The following is a 26,621-nucleotide window of genomic DNA, read 5'->3' as shown; positions in this document are numbered from 1 at the left end:
TTGTGAATTTCACTGTTTGGCCATTTTCCCAGACGCACTCCGATGTCCACCGATATATGAATTTAAACAGCAAAGGCAGTAACTGTGCAGGTTCACTGCTGTATCCGTTAGCAGTGTGGGTTTCTCTCTTTCTCTCTTTCTCTCTCTCTCTCTCTCCTGCACTGACCTCACCATGTGCTGCCTTTGTCTGTTCCTCTCCCTTTTACAAGTGCTGTTGTTTTGACTTCTTTTCTCTCCAAAGTTCCAAAACAATGCAACAACATATAAAACAGTAATTGCTGCTCCTGGAGTTTGAGGAAATCACCTCCAACACCTAAAATACCTCAAAAAAAGGTGCAGCCTGTTTACAGCCAGATGCCGACTTGACCTAGTGTAATCAAACGTCCATCCCTAACCTCAACATCCGTCATGTCCCTTTCCTTGGTGAATACTGATGGAAAGTACTCATCATGAATCTCACCCATTTTCTCTGTCTCCACGCATAACTTTCCTCCTTTGTCCTTGAGTGGACCAATTGTTTCCCTAGTTACCTTCTTGCACCTCACTTATGAATAAAAGGCTTTGTGATTTTCCTTAATTCTGTTTGCTAAAGATATTACATGACCTCTTTTAGCTTTCTTAATTCCTCATTTCCCAATATTCTTCCAAAGCTTCATCTGTTTTCAGTCACTTAGACCTTATACAATCTTCCTTTTTCCTCTTAGCTAGTCTTTCAATTTCACCTGTTATCTATGGTTCCCTAATCTTGCCATTTGTATCCCTCATTTTCACAGGGACATGCCATTCATGCACACTAATCAACCTCTCTTTAAACTTCTCTTTGCATGTCAAAAGTGGACTTACCTTCAAACAGATGCTTCCAATCCACATTCCCCAGCTCCTGCCAAATTTTGCTATAGCTGGCATTCCCACAGTTTAGCACTCTTCCTTTAGGACCACTCTTGTCTTTGTCCATGACTATTCTAAAATTTACGGAATTGTGATCACTATCCCCAAAATAATCCCCTCCTGAAACTTCAACCACCTGGCCAGCCCCTTCCCAAGTTGGACTATTTACATACTGCTCTATAAAACCCTCCTGGATGCTCCTTACATACTGCTCTATAAAACCCCCCCTGGATATTCCATCTAGACCTCTAACACTAAGTGAATTCCAGTCAATGTTGGGAAAATTAAAATCTCCTATCACTACCACCCTGTTGCTCCTACATGTCTCCATAATCTGTAAACATATTTGTACCTCTATCTCACGCTAACTGTTGGGAGGCCTATAGTAGAGAGCCCCAACATTGTTACCACATCCTTCCTATTTCTGAGTTCTGCCCATATTGCCTCACTGCACAACTCCTCCATAGTACCCTTCTTCAGCACAGCTGTGATATCCTGTCTGACCAGTAATGCAATGCCTCCACCCCTTTTACCTCCCTCTCTATCCCACCTGAAGCAACTAAAGGATATTTAGTTGCCAATCATGCCCTTCCCTCAACCAAGTCTCAGTAATAGCAATAACGTCATATTCTCAGGTACTAGCTCATCGGCCTTACCTACTACACTTCTCGCATTAAAACAAATGCACCTTAGACCACCTGACCCTTCACATTCATCATCTGCTCCCTGCCTACACTTCCCCTTGGGAATTGGTTTAGCTCAGTTGGCTGGATTGTTGCTTTACTGTGATGCTAACAGTATGGGTTCAATTCCCATCACTGGCTGTCCTTCTCAACCTCTTCCCTCACCTGAGGTCTGATGGCCCTTAGGTTAAGTCACCACCAGCCACTTCTCTCTAATGAAGAGAGCAGCCCCTATGGTCTGGTAAGACTACAGCAACCCAACAACAACTCTTCCTCTTAGTCACGCTGACTTCATTACCTTGTTCCCCCAAGCCTTTAATGACTACTTAGTAAGGATACTGTCCACTAACCTTCTCATTTGGTTCCCATCCCCCTGCCACATTAGTTTAAACCCATACCAACAGCATTAGCCAAAGCATCCCCAAGGACATTGGTTCCAGTCTGGCCCAGGTATAGACTATCCAATTTGTAATACTCCCACCTCCCCCAAAACCGGTCCCAATGTTCAAAAATCTGAACCCCTCCCTCCTGAACCATCTCTCAAACCATACATTCATCCTGATTATTCTTTCATTTCTACCCTGACTAGCACATGACACTGGTAGCAATCCTGAAATTACTATCTCTGAGGTCCTACTTTTTAACTTGGCTTCTACCTCCCTAAATTCTGCTTGTAGGGCCTCATCCTGTTGTTTTACGTATATCGTTGGTGCTTACATGCACCACGACAGCTGGCTGTTCACCCTCCCCCTTCAGAATGTTCTGCTGCTGATCTGAGACATCCCTGACCCGTGCACCTGGGAGGCAACATACCATTTGGGAGTCTTGTTTTCAATCACAGAACTGCCTGTCTACTCCCCTTACAATAGAATCCCCCATGACTGTAGCCCTTCTACTCTTTTCCCATACAAGGCTGTAGCCTCTTTCTCCAGAACTAACCATGTTGAGCTCTCCTCATCACATAACAACTGACACCAATTTAATGATGTCTCTGGGCAGAACTGCCCTGAACTCTCTCAACACTATAGTTTATCTGGGATTTTCCCTCGCTGCTCAAATAAGGTAATATTGTACATACAACTCTCAGTGTCTTCCAGTAAATTGCTTTTAAAACAGCCAAACTTTTCCACCACTTTTTTGATTTAAAGCAGTATTGATTCCCAATTTCAGTGCACAGTCTTTATATTGTTTTATTCTTCTCAATTGTTATTTACTTTAGTTCATCCAAAAACGATGTCTATTTACACACTAGCATTGACTGAATGCTATTTGCCATTGCCAGCCTGAAGCCAAAAGCAGGCCAAGTCTCCATTAGAGAGTTGCTCAACAGTGATGTAACTCATTCCATCCTGAAGAAACAGATAGACTCTCACACTTATAAAGACCTGGTTTAACCATTAACATCAGGAAGACAAATGACACAGTCCACATTGTCAATGATGTTAAGCTGAAGATTATTAACATGTTCACCTATCTAGCAAGCTGTCTCATGAATCTGAAATCAACACATACAGAGTAAAACCTGCAGCGGTTCTATCTAAACTGAGTACAAAAGTGTGGAACAGCAACTTGAATGGGCACATAGATAATGGCAACAGGAGTCGGCCATTTAGCTCTTCAAGCCTGTTCCATCTTACAATATAATCATAGCTGAGTCATCCAATTCATTACCTGATTCCTACTTACCACAATCCCCCATACCCTTTGATCCCTTTAGCCATAAGTAATATATCTAACTCTTTCTTGAAAACATTAAGTGTTTTGGCCTCAACAACTTTTTGTGGCAGAGAATTCCACAAGCTCACCATTCTCTGGGTGAAGAAATTTCTCATCCCAGTCCTAATAGATATTGTTAGATATCATTAGACTGTGACCCGTGGTTCTGGAGGGACAAGCTTTTCAGTGCATTTCTCCAATGTCATGGTCCTGTGACAAAAGGTAGGTGAAAAAGGTGAACATTTCCCACCTTATCTGCTCAGACATGCCTTGGCATCTCTTGACTGGAGAAGATGACCAACTCCAAGGAACTGTCGCATGTTATTTCCATCAGCAAGAATTGCTAAGCCAGTGATGTCTGTGCTGACTTGGCCATATTCATCAGACAGATTAAAAAAAACTTACAGAGTTGAACATCATGGGGTTAATCATTGTCAGGTTAGATCGAAGGCTACCAAAGAACATTTAGATTTAAAAGAGAACAAAAAAAGTATTAAATAAATGAATCAAACTTATGTTCACTAATCTGTTGCTCCTTGTTTTCAAATCCCCTCATGGCCTCACCCCTCCCTATCTCTCTCTTTCTCTTCCAACCTCACAGTGGTCCATGAGGGCTGCACTCCTTTAGCTCTGGCTTCACATCTATTCCCAATTATAATCATTTGACCATTGGTAGCCATGCTTACAGTTGCCTAGAGTCAAACTCTGGAATCTCTCTCTCCACCTATCTACATCTTTTTTTTTCTTTAATATTCCTTAAAACCTCTTAAGTAGATCAGATAACCAAAATCTTGGCCAAAGATACCTGGCTCAAACTCTGTTTTGCTCCTGTGACTTGCTTTTCATTGTGTGCTGTGCAAATACGAGTTGTTCTTGCTACATGTCGGCTTTGCAGAAAGTCACCATGCAATAAGGATGTGTGACCCTGAAATCCCATCACCTGTCATTTCAATTCTCTGCCGTGCCTGTCTCTGGCCTTTCTATGCTTAGCCTGCTACATTGTTTGAGGTACTGCACCTGACCTTTGACTCAGCACTTTATCCAGTCTTCTGGATGAAGATTTACATTCAACAATTTTAAATAATACCATCTTTCAGCATTCTGTTTTCTTCTGTACTATTATTTTTCTCTCTCATTTCTGTGCTTTTGCTTTCAGATGGCCACTGTTTAGGATCCTGCCATTTACACCCCCTCTTTTGTCTGTTTACCCATTCTCTCTTCCTTTGCCTTTTGGACTAAAAATCTTACATCATTGATTCTCTTGCAACCCCTACCCTTTGCTTTTGTTCTTCCTGCCACCCCCATTTCACTTCCTCAAAATCAAAACATAACTAAGTTCTGATAAAAGATCACAGACCTGAAACATTACCTCTGTTTCTCTCCCCACAGTGGCTGCCTCCCCTGCTGAATCTTTGTAGCACTTTCTAGTTTTATTTCAAGTCTCCATGACTAAATGGACAAGAAGGCAGCTCACTACCACCTTCTCCAGGGTGGTAAGGGATGGGTCTTAAATGTTGGCCCAGCCAGCAATAATACCTTCCTGTGAACATATTAAAAATAACACTCGCATTTTGATTTTGATATAGTGTCCTGCATATAGTGTCCTGATATAGTGTCCCTTATAAACACCACAAAGACACACTATATCAGAGTGGTGTTTGTGATACCTAACATTTCAAAATTGGCTGCTGCATTTCTTACAGCATTTACTGCATTTCTGAACTGTATCATTGGGCTGTAAAAGTGTTGTGGAAATGAAGCCTTCTATCATTTCAGTATTTGCCTATCAGACCAACCAATCCACGTGAGATGCTGTATCACTTCTGTTCTCTCCTCCCTAGAAGATCTTGACACCAAGAATAGCTATGTAAGAATTCTACTCATTGACTACCGTTCAGCCTTCAACACTATTATCCCCTCGAGACTGATTACTAAACTTAGTCATCTCGGACTAAGCCTCACTCTCTGCAACTGGATCCTCAGTTTCCTGACCCACAGGCCACAATCAGTGAAGATTGGGGACAATATTTCATCCTCACTAACACTCAACATTGAAGCCCCCCAGGGGTGTGAACAGCACCCTACTGTACTCACTGTATACCCATGACTACATTGACAAATACTAGACTAATGCCATTTACAAGTTCGCTGATGACACCACCATAGTCAGTCGAATCTCAGATGGCGACGGTACAGACTACAGACAGGAGGTGGAAGACCTGGAAAAATGGTGCACTGAGAACAACATAGCTCTCAATGCCAGCAAAACCAAGGAACTTATTATTGACTTTCGGCGGGATGTTACTCATGCCCCCCTACACATTAATAGGACAGAGGTAGAATGAGTGGAGTGTGTCAAGCTCCTGGGAGTGGTCATCCACAATAAGCTTTCTTGGACTCTTTATGTGGATGCACAGGTTACAAAGGCCCAACAACATCTCTTCTCCCTCAGGCAGCTGAGGAAATTTGACATGACAGTGAATACCCTTGCCAACTTTTATAGGTGTGCCATCGAGAGCATTCTGTCTGGATGTATCACTACCTGGTATGGCAACTGTACCATTCAAGATCGGAGATGGTTACAGAGAGTGGTGAACTCGGCCCGGACAATCACAAAGGCCAACTTCCCTTCTATAGAATCCATCTACCAGGCCCGCTGTCAAGGAAAGGCCGCCAGCATTCTCAAAGATCCATCCCATCCTGGCAATGCTTTTCTACAACCTCTACCATCGGGGAGAAGATACAGAAGCCTGAACACACGCACCAGCTGGTTTCGAAACAGTTTCTACCGTACTGTTGTTAGAATACTAAATGGCTAACATTCGCCTGTACCTGTGTTTTTGTTTTTGCCACTGTTTACCTATTATTTACTTATCTATGCTATTTAACTCTGTGATCTGCCTGTATTGCTCACAAGACAAAGCTTTTCACTGTGCCTCGGTACACGTGACAATAAATTCAATTCAATTAAAATCAAAAGAGTGTATGAATAAGCAAAACAAAACTCATTGCAAGGCAGGCAGTGACAATAATCTCATTGTATGTGCATTCCAGAGACCAATGTTCGAGTGACAGCTGGAAGAAAAGGTTAGCCAAAGGGTGACCATGTAACTATAGATTAGGTTAGATTCCCTACAGTGTGGAAACAGGCCCTTTGGCCCACCAACCCTCCAAAGCGTAACCCAACCAGACCCATTTCCCTCTGACTAATACACCTAACACTATGGGCAATTTAGCATGGCCAATTCACCTGACCTGCACATCATGAGACTGTGGGAGGAAACCCACACAGACACGGGGAGAATGTGCAAACTCCACACAGTCACCCCAGGCTAGAATCGAACCTGGGTCCCTAGTGCTGTGAGGTAGCAGTGCTAACCACTGTGCCACCCCATAACCACAACTGGTTGTTATCAAAAAATAACTGGTTCACTAATGTCCTTGAGGGAGGAAAATTCGCAATCCCTACCTGGTTTGGCTTGCGAGTGACCCCAAATCCACAGCAATGAGTTGAACCTTAACTGCGCTCTGGACAATAAATGCTACTCCAGCCAGCGATACCCACATCCCATGTGCGAACAAGAAAGAACTGCATGGAAATGACAACCAAATAAACCTTAAAAAGGGGTGGCACGGTGGCCCAGTGGTTAACACTGCTGCCGCACAGCACCAGGGAGCTGGGTTCAATTCTCAGCCTTGGGTGACTGTGTGGAGTTTACATGGGTTTCCTCCCACAATACAAAGCTATGCAGTTTTGGGTGGATTGGTCATGCTAAATTGCCCATAGGGATTCTATGAAATGGAAAATAAAGGCATTTGGCAATAAGAAGGAAACCCCAGAGCATTTTCCATCCAATTGCAGTTTTAAAAGTGTTCTCTGCTGGCAGCCAATTCGCATTCAGCCAAAAGCCCACGGGCAGCAGCAAGCAATTTTCACTTTGGCTGTCTTTGGAGAGCAGTGTATTTAGTCCCATTGCTTTTGCAGAGCCCAGGGGTGTGTACAGATGGAAGCTGGCACTGTCCCCATTTGTGTGACGCCTGTTTGGGACTTCCCTGTGTTACCTGGGCAATGTTCAATGTAATTGGATGATGGCATCGGGTTAAAGTTGCTGTCGAGATGCAGTCGGACCCGATCCAGTGGGCTCCTAGAGAGTACAGTCTAAAGGAATTTCTGACAGAATTCTGCTCGTCCTTACCGAAAATTGTGAAAGTCACCGAGGGCTTCCTGGGTGGCCGAGAGTTGGAGACACTCAGCGCCGAGACAGTGAGTAATTCCTCAGTGGGAGAGTGCGAAACTGCAGCTCGATCAGGCAATGTTATCATATTATCTGGCGAATTCCGAACTAGGAAATGTATTTTTCCCGGGGTGGAAGTTGTCAAACTTTATATAAGAATATGTACAAGATTCTTCCTGGATAGGAATTCAAGACTTTTTTTTTCCCGAACGTTAACCATTAAACGAATAGACTTCCTACAGGACAATGATTTGGTGTCTCTTCAATACAGCCTGAAGTTTAATTTGGTACAAAAGGCATTGTTTGTCCTCATTGAGGGAGTTCCGGATGTTTTCTTCACAGGATATGGTTGCCTTCTGGTTGGATCAGCACTTTGTACCTATCCCCAAACATGACTTGCTGAAAATGTGCAGGGCCACACCTGGAATACTGTGTGCTGTTTTGATCTCCTCATCCGAGGAAGGATGGTCACTCTATGGAGGGAGTGCAGCAAATGTTTATCAAATTTATTCCTGGGGTGAGGGAACTGATAGATGAAGAGAAATTGAACTGTTTGGAATAATATTCACTTGAGTTTAAGAGTGGTGGTTGTATTGAAACCTATAAAATTCTAACAGGACTGGACAGGGCAAGTGCAGGAGCGATCAAGGTGGGGATGAGGTCCCTTCTTGTCCATTTAGTCATGAAGGCTTTAGATAAAACCAGAAAGTGTTACAAAGAATTAGCAGGTGAGGCAGCCTGTGTGGGCAGAGAAGGTTTTGGATCAGTGATCAGAACTTCAAAAAGTTTTGTTTTAGTTTTGAGAAAATGAAATGGAGGCAATGGGAAGAATGAAAGTGAAGGGTCATGCCTGAGTAGGGGCAGAAGAGAATAAATGATGTAAAATTTCTTGGTGCAAAAGGCAAAGGGTTTGGGAATGGTTAAAAAGACAACAGTCGTATCTAGAAAAGGTGTAAATGGCAGGATCCTAAACAGCTGCCGTCTGAAAACAAGTAAGAAAATGAGAGAGAGAGAGAGAGAGAGAGAAGTACAGAGGGAAATGTTGGCAAAGGTTATGATCTGAAATTGTTGTTCGGGTTTGGCTGTTTACTCAGCACAATGACTTGTTCCCAAAGTTGCTAGGGCTGGGAGTTGAGAACAGCATAGGTGGGGTCAATAGGACAAACTGCCTAAACTAGGGAGATTCACAGAATTTGAAATAAAGACGGAGAGTGGAGAATCGGGTGGAGTCTGAACAAATATGGAAACAAAAAGAGGGAATGAAATTGGATTGAGAGAGAAAATAGAAATTTGGAAAGTAGAAGCAGTTTAGGCCATTCAGCCCTTTGAGCCTGCTCTGCCATTAAATATAATCTTAGCTGATCAACCAACTCAGTCCCCTGTTCTTTCATTTTCTCCCCATACCCTTTGATCTATTTAGCGGAAAGAACTGTGTCTAACTCCTTCAAAAGATTCAATGTTTTGGCCTCAGACACTTTAATGTGGCAGAATGTTCCACAGATTCACCACTCTCTGGGTTCAGAAATTTCTCTTCATCTCAGTCCTAAATGGTACCCCCCCATGACCCCTTGTTCTGGATAGCCCTGTTATTGGGAACATCCTTCCATGTTTGCCCTGTCTAGTCCTGTTTGAATTTTGTAGGTTGCTATAAAACCTCCACTCGTTCTTCTAAACTCAAGTGAATAAAGTTCAAACTGGTCCAGTCTCTCTTCATACACCAGTCCAGAAATCAGACTGGTAAACCTTTGCTGCACTCCCTTCATAGACAAAACATCCTTCCCCAGATAAGGAGATCAAAACTGCACACAATATTCTAGGTGTGGTTGTGTACAATTGCAGTGAGATGTGCCTGCTCTTGTCCTCAAATCCTCTCGTTATGAAGGTCATCATACCATTTGTCTTCTTCACTGCCTGCTGAATCTGCATGCTTACTTCCAATGACTGTTGTCCAAGGATACCTAGGTCTTGTTGCATCTCTCCTCTTCCAATCTATCGTCATTCTGATAATAATCTACCTTCCTGATTTGTCTATCACAGCGGATAACCTCACATTTAGCCAGAATATACATCGTCTGCCATGTACAGAGGAACCTCAATTATCCAAAAGGAGTATTTCAATTGGTTAATCGAATGCTGGATAATCAATGCCGGATAACATAGTTAGCCACGCATCGGGACCCGGCGTTCTTGTTCGAGTCTTCTGAAACTTGGCTCATCGAATTCCGGATAATAGAGGTTCCGCTGTATTTGCCCACTCAACTTGTCCAAATCACACTGAAGCATCTCTGCATCCTCCCACCCTAAGTTGCATTATATGCAACTTAGAGACATTTTGTCTTGTTTCCTCATCTAAATCATTAATATGAATACCTGGGGCTTGTTCTGGAAGAATCACTCAATGCTCTATTAAAAAATTACCACGAGACACAGAAAATCCTTCACGAAATTAAACTTTAATCTTGCAAAATCAAAGCTGTGGGAGCCAGCAAAATGTCTTCCCGACTGTCCCCAATCTCTTTGTTCTCCTACAATTTATACAGTTATTTTTCCCACACTTATCTGATGGCCTTAGCATACCCAACCATGCTGCCTTGCTTTGCCTTTCTAAACTAATCATCGTCTGCCACTAGTTCCCTCCATCACATTTAACCTATCACATTACAACACCATCATCTTCAGCATCAGCTCATCTCCCAGTGATTTAACTAACCCATCACAATGCACTATTATTATCTGTTACTGGAGCCCTGTAATATGATCCCAAACATGTATTGCAACACCACGTTAACCACATAACTGCCAGAATAACTTCCATTGGCTCTAATCACTGATCCATGCGATACCCTACTAGTCACTGCCTGCCACTCAGAAAAAGACCTGGTTATTCCTACCCTACTTTTCCATCCTGCTAACTGGTTCTCTATCTATGTCATATACTATACCCAGGTCTCTGTACTTTAATTTTAACGTGGGATGTTATTGAAAGTCCTCTGAATCACATCCACTGGCTCCTCCTTATCTGTCAGTTGCTATTTACATCCTCAAAGAATTCCAGTAGATTAGATTCCCTCCATGTGGAAACAAGCCATTTGGTCCAACAAGTCCACACTGACCCTCCAAAGAGTAACTCACCCAGACCCATTTCCCTACATTTGCCCCTTACTAGCACTATGGGCAATTTAGCATGGCCAATTCATCTGACCTGCACATCTTTGGACTGTGGGAGGAAACCGGAGCTCCCGGAGGAAACCCACACAGACACAGGGAGAATGTGCAAACTCCACATTCAGCCACCCAAAATGGGAACTGAACCCCAGTCCCTGGTACTGTGAGGCAGCATTGCTAACCACTGAGCCACCATGTTGCTGCCCATTTGTCAAACATGATTTCCCTTTCATAAATCCATGCTGACTCTGTCCAATCATGTAACTGTTTTTCAAGTGTTCTGCTATTAAATCTTTTATAACGGACTCTGGCATTTTTCCACCTGCTGATGTCAATGTAGTCTATAATTCATTGTTTACACTTTGCCACCTTTTTTCAATAGTGGGATATTAGTTACCCTCCAATCCATAGGAACTGTTCCAGGGTATATGGAATCTTGAAGTATGACCACTAATGTGTCCAATATTTCTAGGCCCACCTCTTTAAGTACCATGGGATGTAGATTGTTGAACCCCGGGGATTTATTGGCCTTTAATTCCACCAATTTCCCTGGTACAATTCCCCACTAATATTGATTTCCTTCAGTTCTTCTCTCTCACTAGACTCTGTGTTCCCCAACTTTATTTGTGTTCACCTTTGTGAAGATAGGAAGTATGAACTTAATTGGTCTGCCATCTATTTGCTCTCCATTATAACTTGTCCCATTTCTGACTCTGAGGGACCTAGTTTTATATTCACTAAGGTTTTTCTCCTCACATATATGAAAAAGACAGAAGGGAAATGAAAGAAAAAAGGAATTGAAATTTTGACAAAAAATCCCAAAAGATTCACCATTTGAAGGAATAAAATTTTTATAATTTATTTGTTCAGGGAATGTAAGCATCGCTGACTTAAAACAAAATTTCCCATTACCTGTTGTGGCACATCTCCAGCTCAGGTGTGAGTTGAACCTTATGACCTAGATATAGGGATCTACCTCTACACACCAAGATACCCAGCAACATTGCCAGCTATTTCCCTCTAATTCTTTCTCTACGGTTCAGACCTCTGTGCACCGCACGCACATCCAATTTGGAAGTCAATTCATGGAGCATGTCAGCACGCAATTCACTGTGTGTGGAATGTCAGATCAGCGACACGGTCATGCAGCTTTGCTAACCTCTATTGCCCATCCCTAGTTGCTCTATAGAAGGTGAACTGCATTCTTGAATCACTGCAGTCCTTGTGCTGTTGAATAGACTCACAATACTATTAGGAAGGGATTTCCAGGATTTTGCCCTGTGACGCTTGAAGGAGCTATATATTTCCAAGTCAAGATGATGTGTGACTTGGAGGGGAATCTGTGGCTCGTATTCACTGGTCTAATATTCACATTTTCTATCTACCTACTGTACTTTATCTCCCACTCCAATCAGGTGCCAAAGAAACTTTTCTACCAGTGGTGGTATTAAGAGACTGCACCAGTCTTCCTTCAATCTGATTTCCTCCCTCTGCACATTATCTTCCAAAAATTCCACAAATGAACCCATTCCCAGATACTTGGGAAATGCACTTTAGTTAATGAGACTCTGTGGATCATGCTATCAACTAAGATTACCTTCAGATAGTGGGCAGAGGAGTGTATTTGACTTTATAAAATTTCCAGAGCTGAGATGTTGTGTGACTTGCCATAGTTGAGAGAAAATGTCTTTAACATCAAGACTACATTCGACCAAAGGTCATCTCAAAGAGCTCTAGCAAAACTGGAGTCAATGTAAGTAAGGATATATGTTTGACACTGCTATTATTGCTTTTCCATGTCGAGTCGTAGAGGATGAAAATAGACCTTTTGGTCCAACTCGGCCATGCTGACCAGGTTTTCCAACGTAAACTAATCCCACTTGCCTGTACTTGACCTATGTTCCTGTAAACGTTTCCTATTCATGCACCTATTTAAATGTCTTTTAAATGTTGTAACTCTACCCATATCTGTCATTTCCTTGAACAGTTCATTCAACATATAAACCACCCACTATGTGCAAACGTTGCTGCTCAAGACCCTTTTTAAATCTTTCCTCTGTCATTTTAAATCTATATCCTCTAACCTGGAGAAAAGACCTTGGCTATTCACTTTATCTATAGTCCTCATGATTGTAAATGTCTAAACAGTCACCCCTCAGCCTCTAGGTTCCAGTTAAAAGAGTCCTGGCCAATGCAGCCTCTCCTTATAACTCAAACCGTCCAGTCCCAGAATCTGTCTGGTAAGTCATTTCTGAACCTTCTCCAATTTAGTAATATTCTTCCAGAACTGTGCACAGTAATTCAAAAGTGGCCTCACCAATATTCTGTACAACCACAACATGACAACACAACTCCTATACTCAAAGGGTAAAGGTTAGCAGGACAGGGAAGTGATTGAAATCAGGATAGGGTTTTTTGAATTCCTTATTCTTATCCCTCTCATTCCATACCTATCATCACAAGTAATCCTTATGTTTCTTGTTTAAAATTTGCCTGTTCAGAGTAGGTTTTGGTCATCTCTAAAGCGGGTATAACTTGAACCCAGGTCTCCTAACTCAGAGATGTGGACACTATCATTGTGCCAAACTTATTGCAGACTTTGTATAAGCTAGTCATCAGATTTTATTGTCATGGAAACAGACTTTTCCTTTGAAATTATTGATGTTAATTCAAGCTATAACTCCTATGGCACACCGACAGATAACCTTTTTCTTCATTCGCTCAGGGAATTTGGGCAAACCTGGGTGGGCCAATATTTATTGTCCATCCTTAACAGCCGTTGAGAAAGTGGGGTGAGCTTCCTTCCTGAACTATTGCAGTCCATGTGCTGGAAGTTGTCCCAGCTTGATGTTAGGGAGGAAGTTCTAGGATTTTGACCCAACAACAGCAAAGGACCAATGACATATGTCCAAGTCAGGATGATGAGTGTTTGGAGGGGAACTTGCAGGTGATGGTACCCCCATGTATCTGCTGCCCTTGTCCTTCTAGATGGCAGAGGTTATGAATTGGAAGCTGCTGTCTAAAGAGCCTTGGTAGATTTCTGCAGTGTATCTCCTGTATGGTACACACTGCGGCTATTGAACATTAATGGTGAAGGGAGTGAATGTTGAAAGTGGTGAAAGAGGAGCCTGTCAAGTGGGTTGCTTTGTGGTGTCGAGCTTCTTGAGGGTTTTTGGAGCTTCACCCGTGCAGGCAAGTAGGGAGTATTCCATCACACGAAATGGCCAACAATTGGTTCTCTCCATCTTAAAAAAAAGTACAAACTTAACAGTATGATTGACTGAATATTAACAACATTATCAACACAATCTTAGTCCAATCAATGAGTTTCCCGATATCCAGCATTTTAAACTTTGCAAGCTGCACCAATTATGTGGAAAAGTGCTCAAAGAATATATCTCAGTGCAAGTGGCTGTATTAATTATACTGATCAATGAAAGCCTGTTAAGTCCAAAGAAGAAGTAAAGTTTAGAATAATTACAAAATGTTTACACAATGTGGCTTAAAGAGGTCTGTTTTGACCTTTTTTTCAATGAAAGGTTTTAAGACATGTCTATTAAAAACTCGTCAACAACTTCTGAGGCCTTGGGTTCGTTTTAAGTTGGAACAATAGAAGCAGCCTGAATGGGTGTGGTCAAGTTCCCATGAACCAGGGTTTTCAGTTTCTTAGTTTTTCAGTAGCAGTTGTTGTTGGGTCTGTTGCTAAATGACATCGCTCCCTGCTACACTCTCTCTGAGTTTTCTCTTAATGCTTTTCCTCCTGGGCTGCTAAAATTACGTGTGAGACAATCTATTTTATTGACTTCACCTTTGCTAAGTGAGTGTTTATGGGGTGTTATTATATTGGAAGAGTTAATTAGTAATAGCTACTGCATCTATTATTTGTTAAGCATTTCAACAGAGTTACAGTTGATGCCAACAGCACAGATTAGTCCATTAATAATGTTCCAACAAGAGTACCAAGTACAAGTACTAATCTCACACACCTCATATCAAGAGTCATTAACACACTGTGTTTTACATTGAACTATGCTGGAATTGTGCAGGAGGCTAAGTAGAACATTGGACTGAGAGAGGGTGAAGTGTTGGCTTAGTAACAGAAAGGAAGTGATCAGCAAACACATTGTGTTTAAATCCTGTTGCAATGATGAACTCCCTGTACTGACTGGAGGAACTAGTTTTGACTTATCATGTCACAGAAAGGGATTGTGAGGGTCATGGGGTAGCAGCCTTGGAGTTGAGCAACAGATAAATGTTCCTTTAAACAGGAAGCTGCAAAAGGGTTACAGTGCCACATTGTATAGGGATGAGGGCAGTGGCTCAGAGGTCAGCACTGCTGCCTCACAGTGCCAGGGACCCGGGTTCAACCCCAGCCTTGGGCAACTGTCTGTGTGGAGTTTGGAAGTCCTCCCTGTATCTGTGTGAGCTTCCTCCGGGTGCTCCAGTTTCTTCCCACAGTCCAAAGATGTGCACGTTAGGTGGGTTGGCCATGTTAAATTGCCCTGTAATGTTGAGGGATGTGAAGACTAGGTGGATTGGCCATGGTGAAAGTGGGATTACGAGGATAGGGTAGGGGTTTGGATAGGATTCTCATTGGAGAGTCAGTGCAAACTTGATGGGGTGAATGGCTGTAGGGATTCTATGATATCTTGACATGCCATAATATTCAAGCAGGCCAGGTGAATTGGCCATGCTAAATTGCCCATAGTGTTAGGTGTATTAGTCAGAGGGCAATGGCTCTGGATGGGTTACTCTTTAGAGGGTCGGTGTGGACTTGTTGGGACAAATGGCCTGTGTCCACACTGTAGGGAATCTAATCTATGGGCCAAGTGCTGGTAAGTGGGATTAATGTAGATGGATCAGTGCAGACTTGATGGATTGAAGGGTCTCTAAGGAGGTTAACCAGTGCTCAGGAGGTAAGGGAGAGTGAGGGAGGAATGGAGAGGGTTGGAAAAATGGATTTGATGCTGAAATAATTGTGATCAAACAATCTGTTAAATTTGGAGACTAGTGGGTGGAAACTGAGGACAGATTACAATTTTTGAAGGGAGAATGAGGTTGAAAGTTCAGAGTCACTTCAGGACCCATACTCAACCAGCAGCTGGATCAGATGCCACAGAAGGATAGTTCAGATGCTTGTGATATGTAGATGACGTTTATGGGCCAGAATGAATGGAGAGGGAATGGAATTCTAATGCAGGTATATTGGATGCAAGTGGGTTTGCAATGGAAGAGAGAGGAATAGACCTTTTAAAGGGTGGAGTGGGAAATTAAATCAAAATTGATTTAAAAATGTCAAGAACAATGCAAAAGTAAGAAGTGACTCTGAAAAATCATAAACACATAATAAAACATTTGGAGCTGAGTAGATTCAGAATGAAAAATGACATATCCTCCAAGGGAACAGGCCAAGGTGTTGAGTAGACTTGAAGAAACTCACATGCAGAATATGACTTCCAATGTAGATGTGATGGTCAAGAAGGCAGGTCAGGAAATTTGGCATGTCCATAAGGACCCTCACCAACTTCTACAGAAGAACCATTGAAAACATACTATTCAGGTACATAATGGCATGACAACTGCTCTGTCCAGGACCTAATGAAGCTATAGAACATGATGTACAGAGCCCACACCATCATGGAAGACAACCTTCCATCCATGGACTCCATGTACATGGCTTGCTGCTGCAGAAAAGACCCATCACACCCTGGTAATGCTCTCCTAAAACCTCTTCCTCAGGCAGAAGATCCAGGACACATACTGAACACACACCAGTAGGTTCAGGAACAGCTTCTTCCCCGCTGTTATTAGATTGATGAGTGGACTCTCTAGCTTCAAATAATGCTGATCCTGCTAACATTGATCTCACCTCATGCATGTTCCGTGCAATGTAACCTGTGTGCCTCTGTCTAAGTCTTTTCAATCTCTTCATCCTTGTTTAATATGACCTGCTTGTACTGTTCGTAAACAAAGCTTTTCACTGTACTCAGGTACATGTGACAATAAATAAATTAATCAACCAAAGAGATTGAACCAGGTAGCGGCCATTGAAGACATAAATATGTTTCGAAGGAGGAAAGAGGAAGTTAGAGAAATAAATCTGTTAACATAGCAGAGGGCATCAGACGAGGAGTAGAAAGATTTAGATTAGATGTAAAATTATTGTCACTTATCACAAGTACAAGAGTACTGTGCAAAGTGTACAATGACCTTGGTACAAAATACCTGGCTACAAAATGATAGTTACACAAATAGAAAAATAAAGACATCCATTATAAGGTTCAGCACCACAGTCTTCTTGGCATTAAAGTAGAAAAATAAAGTTTACAAAGTCAAAAGTTACATTAAATAGAGATGAGAAAGTGAATTAGGTGGGGGAAAGGCAGGAAGGATTAGGGAGTGCCCTTAAGAGTGATGGAGACTCAAGACAGTGATATTGGTAAGCTGTGAACCAAGGCTTTAGACATCTCAATAACCTTTCTCTGCACCTAGCAACAACTGTGAAGTAAATACTGTGCTATTGAAATACCTGCTTAAAAACAAACTTTCATTTGATTAACTTTGGAACTTTGAAGCAGACAGCATTAGAATCTCTGGTGGTGCATGTCCAGTTGAGGTTATGTTGAGATCAGACACGTTGCACAAGATGTTCTGCCCCATTGACAATGAATAATTGTCCAACATTGTTTTTATTCTTCTTAATTTCACTGGGCAATTTGCCATACTGTTTATCTAGAAGTTTCCACCCTTTTGAGCCTAATGGTGATAGTTGTTTGACACAGGAGCTATCTGCTCCGCTGACTGTTTCCAACCTTCTCCGTGTCTATTTTCACATTTTCAGTATCTGGGTGTGTTTTGACTCAGAGTATTGAGCCTGCCCTCCTGAGCCACTTTACTGAAACAGATTCAAAGAGTGAATGATTAATTTTCCAAGGCAGTAGTTAGGTTCCTAGCTGAGTGGAACTGTAGTTTTATGAAGGTGTAACATTCTCTTGCACTGAATGCTGCCCTGCCCTTCTGTCCTAATGTATGGCACAGGACATGGAGTCTGAACATACAGTGTTTTTACACCATGAGAAATTAAATGAATTTTAAAAGAATGAATTTTAAAAGAATTTTAAAAGAAAATTCTTTTTAAAAAGTCAAAGAAAATTCCAAGTGAACAGAATAAGTGTTGCCTGACAAGAGAAAATATGTGTTAGTATCTGTACAGTTTAGCAACAAATCACTTTATATCTCTTTGTTTTTGCAGATTCTTAGGATTCATTCCTTATACTTGCAAAAGAGAGCCATTGCAGAATCCCACAATCAAACAGTCCTGTCGATTCCTGTAAACCTAGAGTCGGTGATGTTTGATGTGGTACATCAGAAACATAAAACTGGTAATTTTTATTTCTTAAACACTGCAGTCATTACTCATGGGAACATTGAATCAGATTGTACAAAAGCTCAATTAGTGAAACCTACTCTCATCCATTGATCAAATATTGATTTGAGCCTCATTTGCATGGCAAATATACTGTTAGAAACGAAAATCGCTTCTCAATAATCGCTCTAGACAAATTCAGGAAAACAAAGTTTTATTAACAAGTCAAGTCTGCAGAGTCGGGCACCCTTAAAGAAAAGGCGCGCTGAGGCTTACAAAGTCTCCCATTATATACAGCACAAGTCCTCCTCTCCTTGGCTCCAACAAGCCATGAGGTTCACATTCTTAAAAACATCATTATTTTTATCACAAAGTCTGCAACAAAAGGCTCCAGAGTCTCCAAAGTTTGTTGTTTTTCTCACCCTGTAGTCTTATCAGTCAAAGGCTTTAATTTGAAACAGATGTCTCAAGTCGTTCCCCCATCCTGGAGTCTTATCAGTCAAGGACTCAACCTTCCCTCCTGTGTCAATGGTTTATCAATCAAGGGCTTGTTTGTTTTACTCTGCTCACAAATTGTCAGCATTCTGCATAATTTAAACTAGCCTGCTTGTTTTTACTCTGCTCACAAATTGTCAGTATTCTGCACAATTTAAACTATTCTACTTTTGAGTATATAAAATGTTCTAGAAAAGAAACAAAAGTTTTGTCTTTTATTATAGACCAGTCCGTGGTCCAGGCACATCTTAAAGTTTAAACCGAAATTACCTCTCACAATTCCACCCTTTTCTTTCTTTAAAATGTGCCTGACCAAGATAAGCCTCCCCCCCTCAAGGGCCCGAGAAATCCTTGGTTTTTCGCAGCAACATCACTTTAAGTTCCCGCATCCCATGTTGTGGAACCACCACTGCCTGGAGTCGGGAAATATTTTTCTGAATTAAAAACTGAATACAGGGAGTTAGGCAGGGTAATACGAGAAGAAGAATCATGCCTCCCCCAACCACCAGCAACGCCGTGCGCCACCAGCTACCACCTAGGAGACCATCCCACCATCCGATGCCACTAAGAGGACGCCAAGATTGTACTGGCACATGGGCCAATCTCCGAATTTCATCGGAAATTTTCAAAACCGCTTGACCATTATCGTCAATTTCTAGACAGCAGTTTGTCAGGTTAAATTTCCCGCGCACACCCCCCTCCGAGGCCAACAGATAATCCAAGGCAAGTCGGTTTTGATATATAGCAGCCCTCATCTGATCCTGCTGCTGAGCCAACAGCTCTAGGGCCAGGGCAGTCCGGTTAGTAATGACCTCTACGACTGCTTGGAGCCTGATAATTCGATTTAGCATATAGATAGGAGTATGATATCCCCATGATCCGTCCTGTGCCCAAGTAGCCGGCCCGTAGTATTCAATAATCCGGGCCGGTGGCCACTCATCCCCCCAATCACCGACTTGGATATCCCTTGGCGACCTACGCAGGGAGTCAAAGAGTTTAACTCCCAAATCTTCGCCTTCCTCCCGGGGTAATAGGAAGAATTCAGGTCTTATTAGACCCAGGAAACATACTCCAGCCCATCCCATGGGCAGTTTGGAATATGCCTGATTACCGCATATCCAAAATAGGCCATCTGGAGCAGGCCCTCCCTGCCTCACAACGTCATCCCACAACTCCTTTACCCCAGGGACGCCCTCATAAGGACCAGGACCACTGCAATTCCAGTATTCGGATTGTTGACCCCGTGGCAGAGTCTGGACAGGATTATTCCAGCATTGATTCCCCTGACAACCACCGCTCCACACTCTTTTCATGCCATCGGAAGGGTCAGCACTTAGCTCGTAAGAGGAGGAATCAGAACGTAACCGAATGCAATTTTGATGATCTCGGTGTGCAATGTACCAAGCAATATTCTCAGGCCACCATACTCGCGTGGTTGCATCCAATATATTCTGACAGGGGCTAATCCCTACCTTCACGGTCCCCTTGCCTTCAATACAGAACTGGCCCTCAGGGCTGTTTGTCAGTCTCCACCCCTGGCTTTTTCTGTCGTTGTCATGAGTCCAAGTGGTTTGCAGCAATTCCCCTATGTCTAAGCTGTGACCAGTCCACGGCCATTGTTCCGACATATGCGGCCCCCCACAGACCCAGCAATTGCTAACATTTAAAACAGTGGCTATTCTAGAGGTGAGATCAATAAACAGATTTTGTGTAACATCAGGGAGTTCAATCTGTTCTTCTACCTCTTCGTATACAGATGGCACTTTAGGGAGCACGACCGTTCCCTGACGGTCTTGCTCTTTCCCCAACCCCCGATCAGGGATCTGTATCTTGGTCTCCTTGACTCTGTCAACCTGCTCCCTGAGCAACACGGAGGATAGGTCCCACCTCCCAGTTTTGCTAATACACACCCAGCGGTCATTTATAGGGCATCCATGGATTTTGCCACCGTATCCTTTATTATATACCTGATAATAGGGTCTCCCATCCTCCCAACATTCATGGCGTGCACTCACATCGTAACACCTATCGTCCACATAGGAATGGGACACAAATGATCCCGAATAGATTCGAATCCCAAGTCTTACTGTAGTTCGACATTTGTCACATCTCCCCTCACCCTCCCCCACATACAGGAGTAAACTGATCAATATCCCCACCAATACAGTCCAAGTAGAGTTCATTATTGCTGTCTTTTCAGTTTTACCGACAACGGCTTGTCCCCTTGCTCGCATGTCCAGGTGCTTTCTTCTTCAGGCGGAACAGGCCCCTTTATCCTTGATGCGTGGACCCACCCTTTTTCTTTCGTCCGAACAGCTGCTTCAGTTGTTAACAGAACCAGGAACGGTCCTTCCCACCGCGGCTGGAGCTTTTCGGCCTTCCAGGTCTTAACAAGTATCCAATCTCCGGGCTCCACCTTATGCAGGAGGAAGTCGAGCGGCGGAGTCTGAGCCAGGAGACCTTTCCTCCAGAGTTCTGCAAAAGAACGGGATAAGGCCAGTAAATAGGTTCAGATAAATACATCCCCCCCTTGTAGAGTGGGACATCCATCAACCTTACTCCAATACGGTAATCCGAAGAGCATTTCATAGGGGGAAACCCCGACATCTCGGCGAGGTGCCGTACGTATCCTCATTAGGGCAATGGGCAGGCACTTTGGCCAGGGTAACTTAGTTTCTAACATCAGCTTAGTCAATTGGGTCTTGAGCGTGCCATTCATTCTCTCAACTCGACCCGAACTCTGAGGATGCCAGGGTGTGTGGAATTTCCATTGGATACCCAGGCATTACAGATCAAATGGTGTAGCTTAGAAATAAAATGCGTCCCGCAATCGGAGTCGATAGATTCCATTATGCCATATCTCGGGATTATGTTCTCTAACAACAGTCGGGCCACGGTTGGTGCATCGTCTTTGGCAGTTGGGAAAGCCTCTACCCAGTGAGTGAAATGGTCTACTATTACTAGCAGATATTTCCATCTCTGTACTGGGGGTAATTCTGTAAAGTCGACTTGGATCCTCTGAAATGGCCTAATCGCTAGGGGCTGACCACCAGCTGGCATAGAACGCATGGCTTTCTGATTAATACGCCGGCAAGTGGGGCATCCGACTACCTCTTGTTGGGCTAATGTGTATATCCCCCTGCATACATAGTCTCTCAGGATTGTGTCACACATGGCTTGCACCCCCCAGTGGGTCTGATGGTGTAATCGGTGCAGAATACTCCGGGTGATCTGTTTGTTCAGTACTTGTCTCCCATCAGGAACCGTCCACTTCCCGTTAGTATCTAGCCGGGCACCCAATTGATCCATTTTATCAATCTCCCCCTGGGTGAAGACGGGTTGTTTAGCGAGCCCTTCCCTCAACGGTATTAACGTTAACAATTGGACGGATTTTTCGACCGCTGCCCGCTTGGCTTCCTCGTCTGCCAGCCGGTTTCCCACCGCTTCCGGTGTCGGCCCCTTCTGGTGACCGGGTACATGGACTACTGCAAGTTCCGTAGGTAACGCCAGGGCTTCCAACGTTAGGCTGATCATTTGTTCGTGAGCTAATTCCTTTCCCCGGGAAGTTATCAATCCTCGCTCTTTCCAGATTTTCCCGAAAGTATGAACGACTCCGTATGCATACTTTGAGTCAGTATATATGGTCCCCACTTTCCCTTCCAACAACTTCAGGGCCCTCTGGAGGGCGTACAACTCACAGGATTGGGCTGACCACTTCCCGGGCAGTCGTCCAGACTCAATCGTCCGTTTCGTTGCACCATCTATAACAGCATAGCCACTGTATCGTACTCCACTGATGCACCGGGAGGACCCGTCGATATACAGTTCCTGTCCCTCACCCAGCGGGGCTTCTTGCAGGTCCTCTCGGCTCTTGGTCTGCAAGTCCACAAATTCCACACAATCATGCTCCTGTTCCCCGTCTGCAGGACGTCCGTACAGAAACTGGGCTGGATTGCAACTGAGATCTTTTGCAAAATTGAGATCGTTCCCGGTCATCAAAATCGTCTCATACTTTAGGATGCAAGAGTCTGTTAACCAGCGGTGAGCCTTTTGAGCCAGTATGGCACTAACCGAATGTGGGGAGTATACTGTGATCCTTCCTCCAAAGGTAAGTTTTCGGGCCTCTTCTACTAACATTGCCGTAGCTGCCACTGCCTGTATACAGGTCGGCCATCCACATGACACAGGGTCTAACATTTTTGACAAAAATGCAACCGGCTGACGTTTCCCTGCCCGCAGCTGAGTAAGCACACCCTGGGCAATTCCGCCGGCGCTATTAACATATAACTGGAACGGTTCCTTCAGGGTGGGTAAAGCCAATACCGGAGCTCGAATCAGTTTATTTTTAATAATATTAAATCGCTGCTCCTCCTCATCTGACCAGTCCACCTTTTGTCCTTCTTGTCCCAGTTTGTCGTACAAAAATTTTACTAAAGTGGTGTAACTTTCAATCCATATCCGGCAATACCCTACTAGTCCCAGGAATTGTCTGACTTCCTTCTTCGTCCTGGGTATTGGCATACCCGTAATTCCTGATATTCGTTCTGGCGTGATACGGCGGTGCCCCTTACTGACTTGATGGCCCAGATATCTTACTTCTCGCTCCACAAACTGGAGTTTTGTCCTGGAGACGCGTAGACCCTGTTTCCCCAGGAAGTTCAACAGGGCAACGGTGTCTGCTCGTACCTCCTCTTCTCTTGGTCCTGAGAGTAAGAGATCATCGACATATTGGAGCAATTGATTCTCCGCGTTACACTGAAATCCTCCTAAGATCTGCTCCAGTATTTGTCCAAACAAATTGGGTGACTCCGTGAATCCCTGCGGCAAGACCGTCCATCTTAACTGTCGCTTTCGTCCTGAGAAGGGATTCTCCCATTCAAAGGCAAAAAGGTTCCGACTTTCTTCGTCAAGGGGGCAACTCCAGAAAGCATCCTTCAGATCAATTATGCTGAACCATTCATGTTCGGGGGAAATTTTACTCATTAACGTGTAGGGATTAGGTACCACCGGGTATCTAGCCTGGACTACTTCATTCAACCCCCGCAGGCCTATATGTCCCATCAGGCTTCCTCACAGGGAGTATTGGAGTATTGAAAGGGGACATGCATTCCTCCAGTAGTCCATCTGTGATTAATCTTTCTATCACAGGTTGTAACCCCTCCCGTCCTTCCATAGCAATCGGGTATTGTTTCCTTCTTACCGGGCCTCTTCCTGGTAACATGGTGATTTGGAGAGGTTTGATGTTTAGACCCCCTCTGTTCCCCTCTCGGTACCATTCTTCCGGGTCTATTTGTTGATCATCTTCTTCGGTGAGGGCGAACAACCTTACCACCATTTCCCCGTTACTTGGTACCGTTCCGATCCCTAGTTTGACCTGCAAGTCTCTTCCTAACAAATTAAACCCCGCCGATGGCAGTAGAAGGAGGTCTCGTTTAGTAGTTCTGTTTTCATACCCAATTTCCACGTCCTCCACCACTGGGACTTGTAATTTCTGTCCTCCAATTCCAGATACCCCCATAACTTTTCCTCCTGCTCGGGTGCCAGGGGGTATTTGGATTATACTTGATCTTTCGGCTCCCGAGTCCACCATAAATGTGATCTCCGATCCTTGGGGCTCTACTTTCAAGTTTACCAGGGGTTCCTGTCGATAGTCCTTTTGCCCCAAGGGTAGGAACCCCCGACCTCCCTAATCTTCCTCCATCAGGGCGTACGACCTCACCTCCTGCTTGTAGCGGGAGCACTCCCGTTTAAAATGTCCCTCTTCATTACAATAGTAACATCTGAGTGTCCTCTTCGTTTCCCTGTCGCGGTCTCGCGTTCCTCCACTCTTCCTTTGTTCCGGCCATGGTTCTCTTTTCCTCTGCTCTTGCCACGACTCTCCCCTTTCCTGTTTCTGCCACGGCTCTCCCTTTTCCTTTGTTCCAGCTGTCATTTGTTGCACCGTTTGCATCATTATCTTTGTCGCCTTCTTTTGCTTCTCATCGTCCCTTCTCACAAACACCTTTTGCGCCTCCCGTAGTAATTCACTTAAAGATTTACTATCCCAATCATCCATTTTCTCTAACTTCTTTCGTATGTCCGGCCAGGCCTTTGATACAAACTCTACCCGTATGAGTTGTTGCCCCACGTCCGTCTCAGGGTCCACCCCAGCAAACTGCTGCACATTCTTCCTAATCCTGTCTAGGAAGTCCATAGGGGTTTCCTCCGGGTTTTGATGATTACCAAAGGCCTTGGTAAAATTGTGCCCCTTCGGGGCTGCAAGTCTTATTCCTTTTATCCAATATTCCCGCATGTCTCTCATGTTGCGCCGTCCTTCCTCCGTGTTCTTATCCCACTCGGGGTCGGTGAGGGGAAACTTCTGCTCCCCTCTCTCTCCCAGACCAAGAGCGCAGCTTGTCGTATCATCTGACGCTCCTGGCTAGAGAACAATGTTTTCATGATGGAACACATCTCTTCCCACGTGTAAGTATTCGGACCCAGGAACTGATCCAATTGTTCAGCAAGTCCCATGGGGTCCTCTAGTAGACCCTTCATCTCCCTCCTGAAATTCCGTACTTCAGTACTCGTCAAGGGAACGTTCACATATCCCGTCCTTCCTTCCTCGCCCCCCATGGGCACTTCCCGGAGTGGATTCATTCTTGCAATCGAGACAGGGTTTTGTCTGTGACCCTTTTCAGCTTGAGATCTGGTCTGTACCCCTGAGGTAGTTTGTGATTCCTCCCCATTTTCTTCCTCTTCCCCTGAATCGTCGTCACCCGAAGGAACATTTTGTGGGGCAGACGGGGTCACGTAGGGCGGCGGTAAGTGATCTAAAGGGTCCCATTCTTTCTGCCCTTTCGAGTCTTTATTAGTTACCTGCATTTGGCAAGATATCGTAACCGGCAGCCAACAAAGGGCATAATCACTTTCTTCCAGATTAACATCAGGTTTTGAATTGACATATAAAAATTATTGAGAAGCGATTTTCGTTTCTAACATATACCAATTTAAAGCTTTTTCCCTCCACTCCAGTCTCAGTTAATATTCTTCCTGCAAACCAAAAAAACATCTTATTTCGCAGGATGTGGAAGACCAGACTGACTGTCCACTTTTTCATTGTCGTGAGAAGGGGTATGTGCATTTTCTCCTGGGGACATTCAGGATTTTAATACAACTTCAAGATATTGTAATAAATCCAGTGTGGGGAGGGCAATGTAACCGGATTTCCTTCCTGTAATTACAATGTAAGGTTGTTGGACATTCAAAGATAACTTTAACATGATTTAGGTCTGAGTGCACCAAATAGCCAGTATTGTGAAGTTTGGCACTTTTATTGTAGTTTGGGAGGCAGGACATTAGAATTTGGCATTTGTAAAATTGTAAAAAGCTGGGGGGGGGGGGGGGAAAGAATTACATAGAACGATAGTGCTTTTTCTGTGATTAGAGATTTAAAATGGATGTCTAAGAGCAGCAGCTAGAAAGTTTGCAAGTACACTACAGCACCCAAACTGAAAACTTGTATCGAAAGGCTGTACAGTTAGCAGGCCAAGTAGTACTTTTTAATCAAGACAACAGGTTTTTGAATTTAGCCAAGCAATTCAAACCAGACACTTAGATACCAAAAACCTATTAAATTCAAATCTGATGGTTTTGACAACATGGGACCAATCCTATTGTATGAAATGTTGAGACGTCATCATGGGTATAACAGAAGGGGGCAAGCTGCCATCCCCCAGAGCTAACGGCTCTCAGTTCTCGAGAGAGAATTGTTGGCTCTCACAGCCTCATCCATGTCTTAGAGAAAGCACCATCTAAATAAGAACAATACGAATGAAGGAGAAGGCATTCCTCATGGAAGAAATGACGGAGAAGGCATTCCTGACAGAAGAATCGACAGAGAAATTAGATTAGATTACATTACAGTGTGGAAACAGGCCCTTTGGCCCAACAAGTCCACACCGACCCGCCGAAGCGCAACCCACCCATTCCCCTACATTTACCCCTTCACCTAACACTACGGGCAATTTAGCACGGCCAATTCACCTGACCTGCAGCACCTTTGGACTGTGGGAGGAAACCGGAGCACCCGGAGGA

The 26,621-nt window shown here is 43.8% G+C and overlaps 1 protein-coding gene across 1 annotated transcript in view; it reads left to right on the top strand.

The window, feature by feature from the left end:
* The first annotated feature begins 7,323 nt into the window (after nucleotides 1-7,323).
* LOC122542645 (uncharacterized) overlaps nucleotides 7,324-26,621 on the top strand; it is a 93,319-nt gene continuing 74,021 nt past the window's right edge. The window contains exons 1-2 of the mRNA XM_087982215.1: nucleotides 7,324-7,551; nucleotides 17,940-18,069. Coding sequence (XP_087838341.1) covers nucleotides 7,405-7,551; nucleotides 17,940-18,069 — 277 coding nt within the window. The 5' untranslated portion in view covers nucleotides 7,324-7,404. The remainder of the gene's footprint in view (nucleotides 7,552-17,939; nucleotides 18,070-26,621) is intronic.

Source organism: Chiloscyllium plagiosum, unplaced genomic scaffold, assembly GCF_037043375.1.
Source record: "Chiloscyllium plagiosum isolate Xiang-an unplaced genomic scaffold, Cpla_swu_hap1 HiC_scaffold_42, whole genome shotgun sequence".
Classification (NCBI taxonomy): Eukaryota; Metazoa; Chordata; class Chondrichthyes; order Orectolobiformes; family Hemiscylliidae; genus Chiloscyllium; species Chiloscyllium plagiosum.
This window is presented reverse-complemented; position numbering and strand designations above follow the sequence as displayed.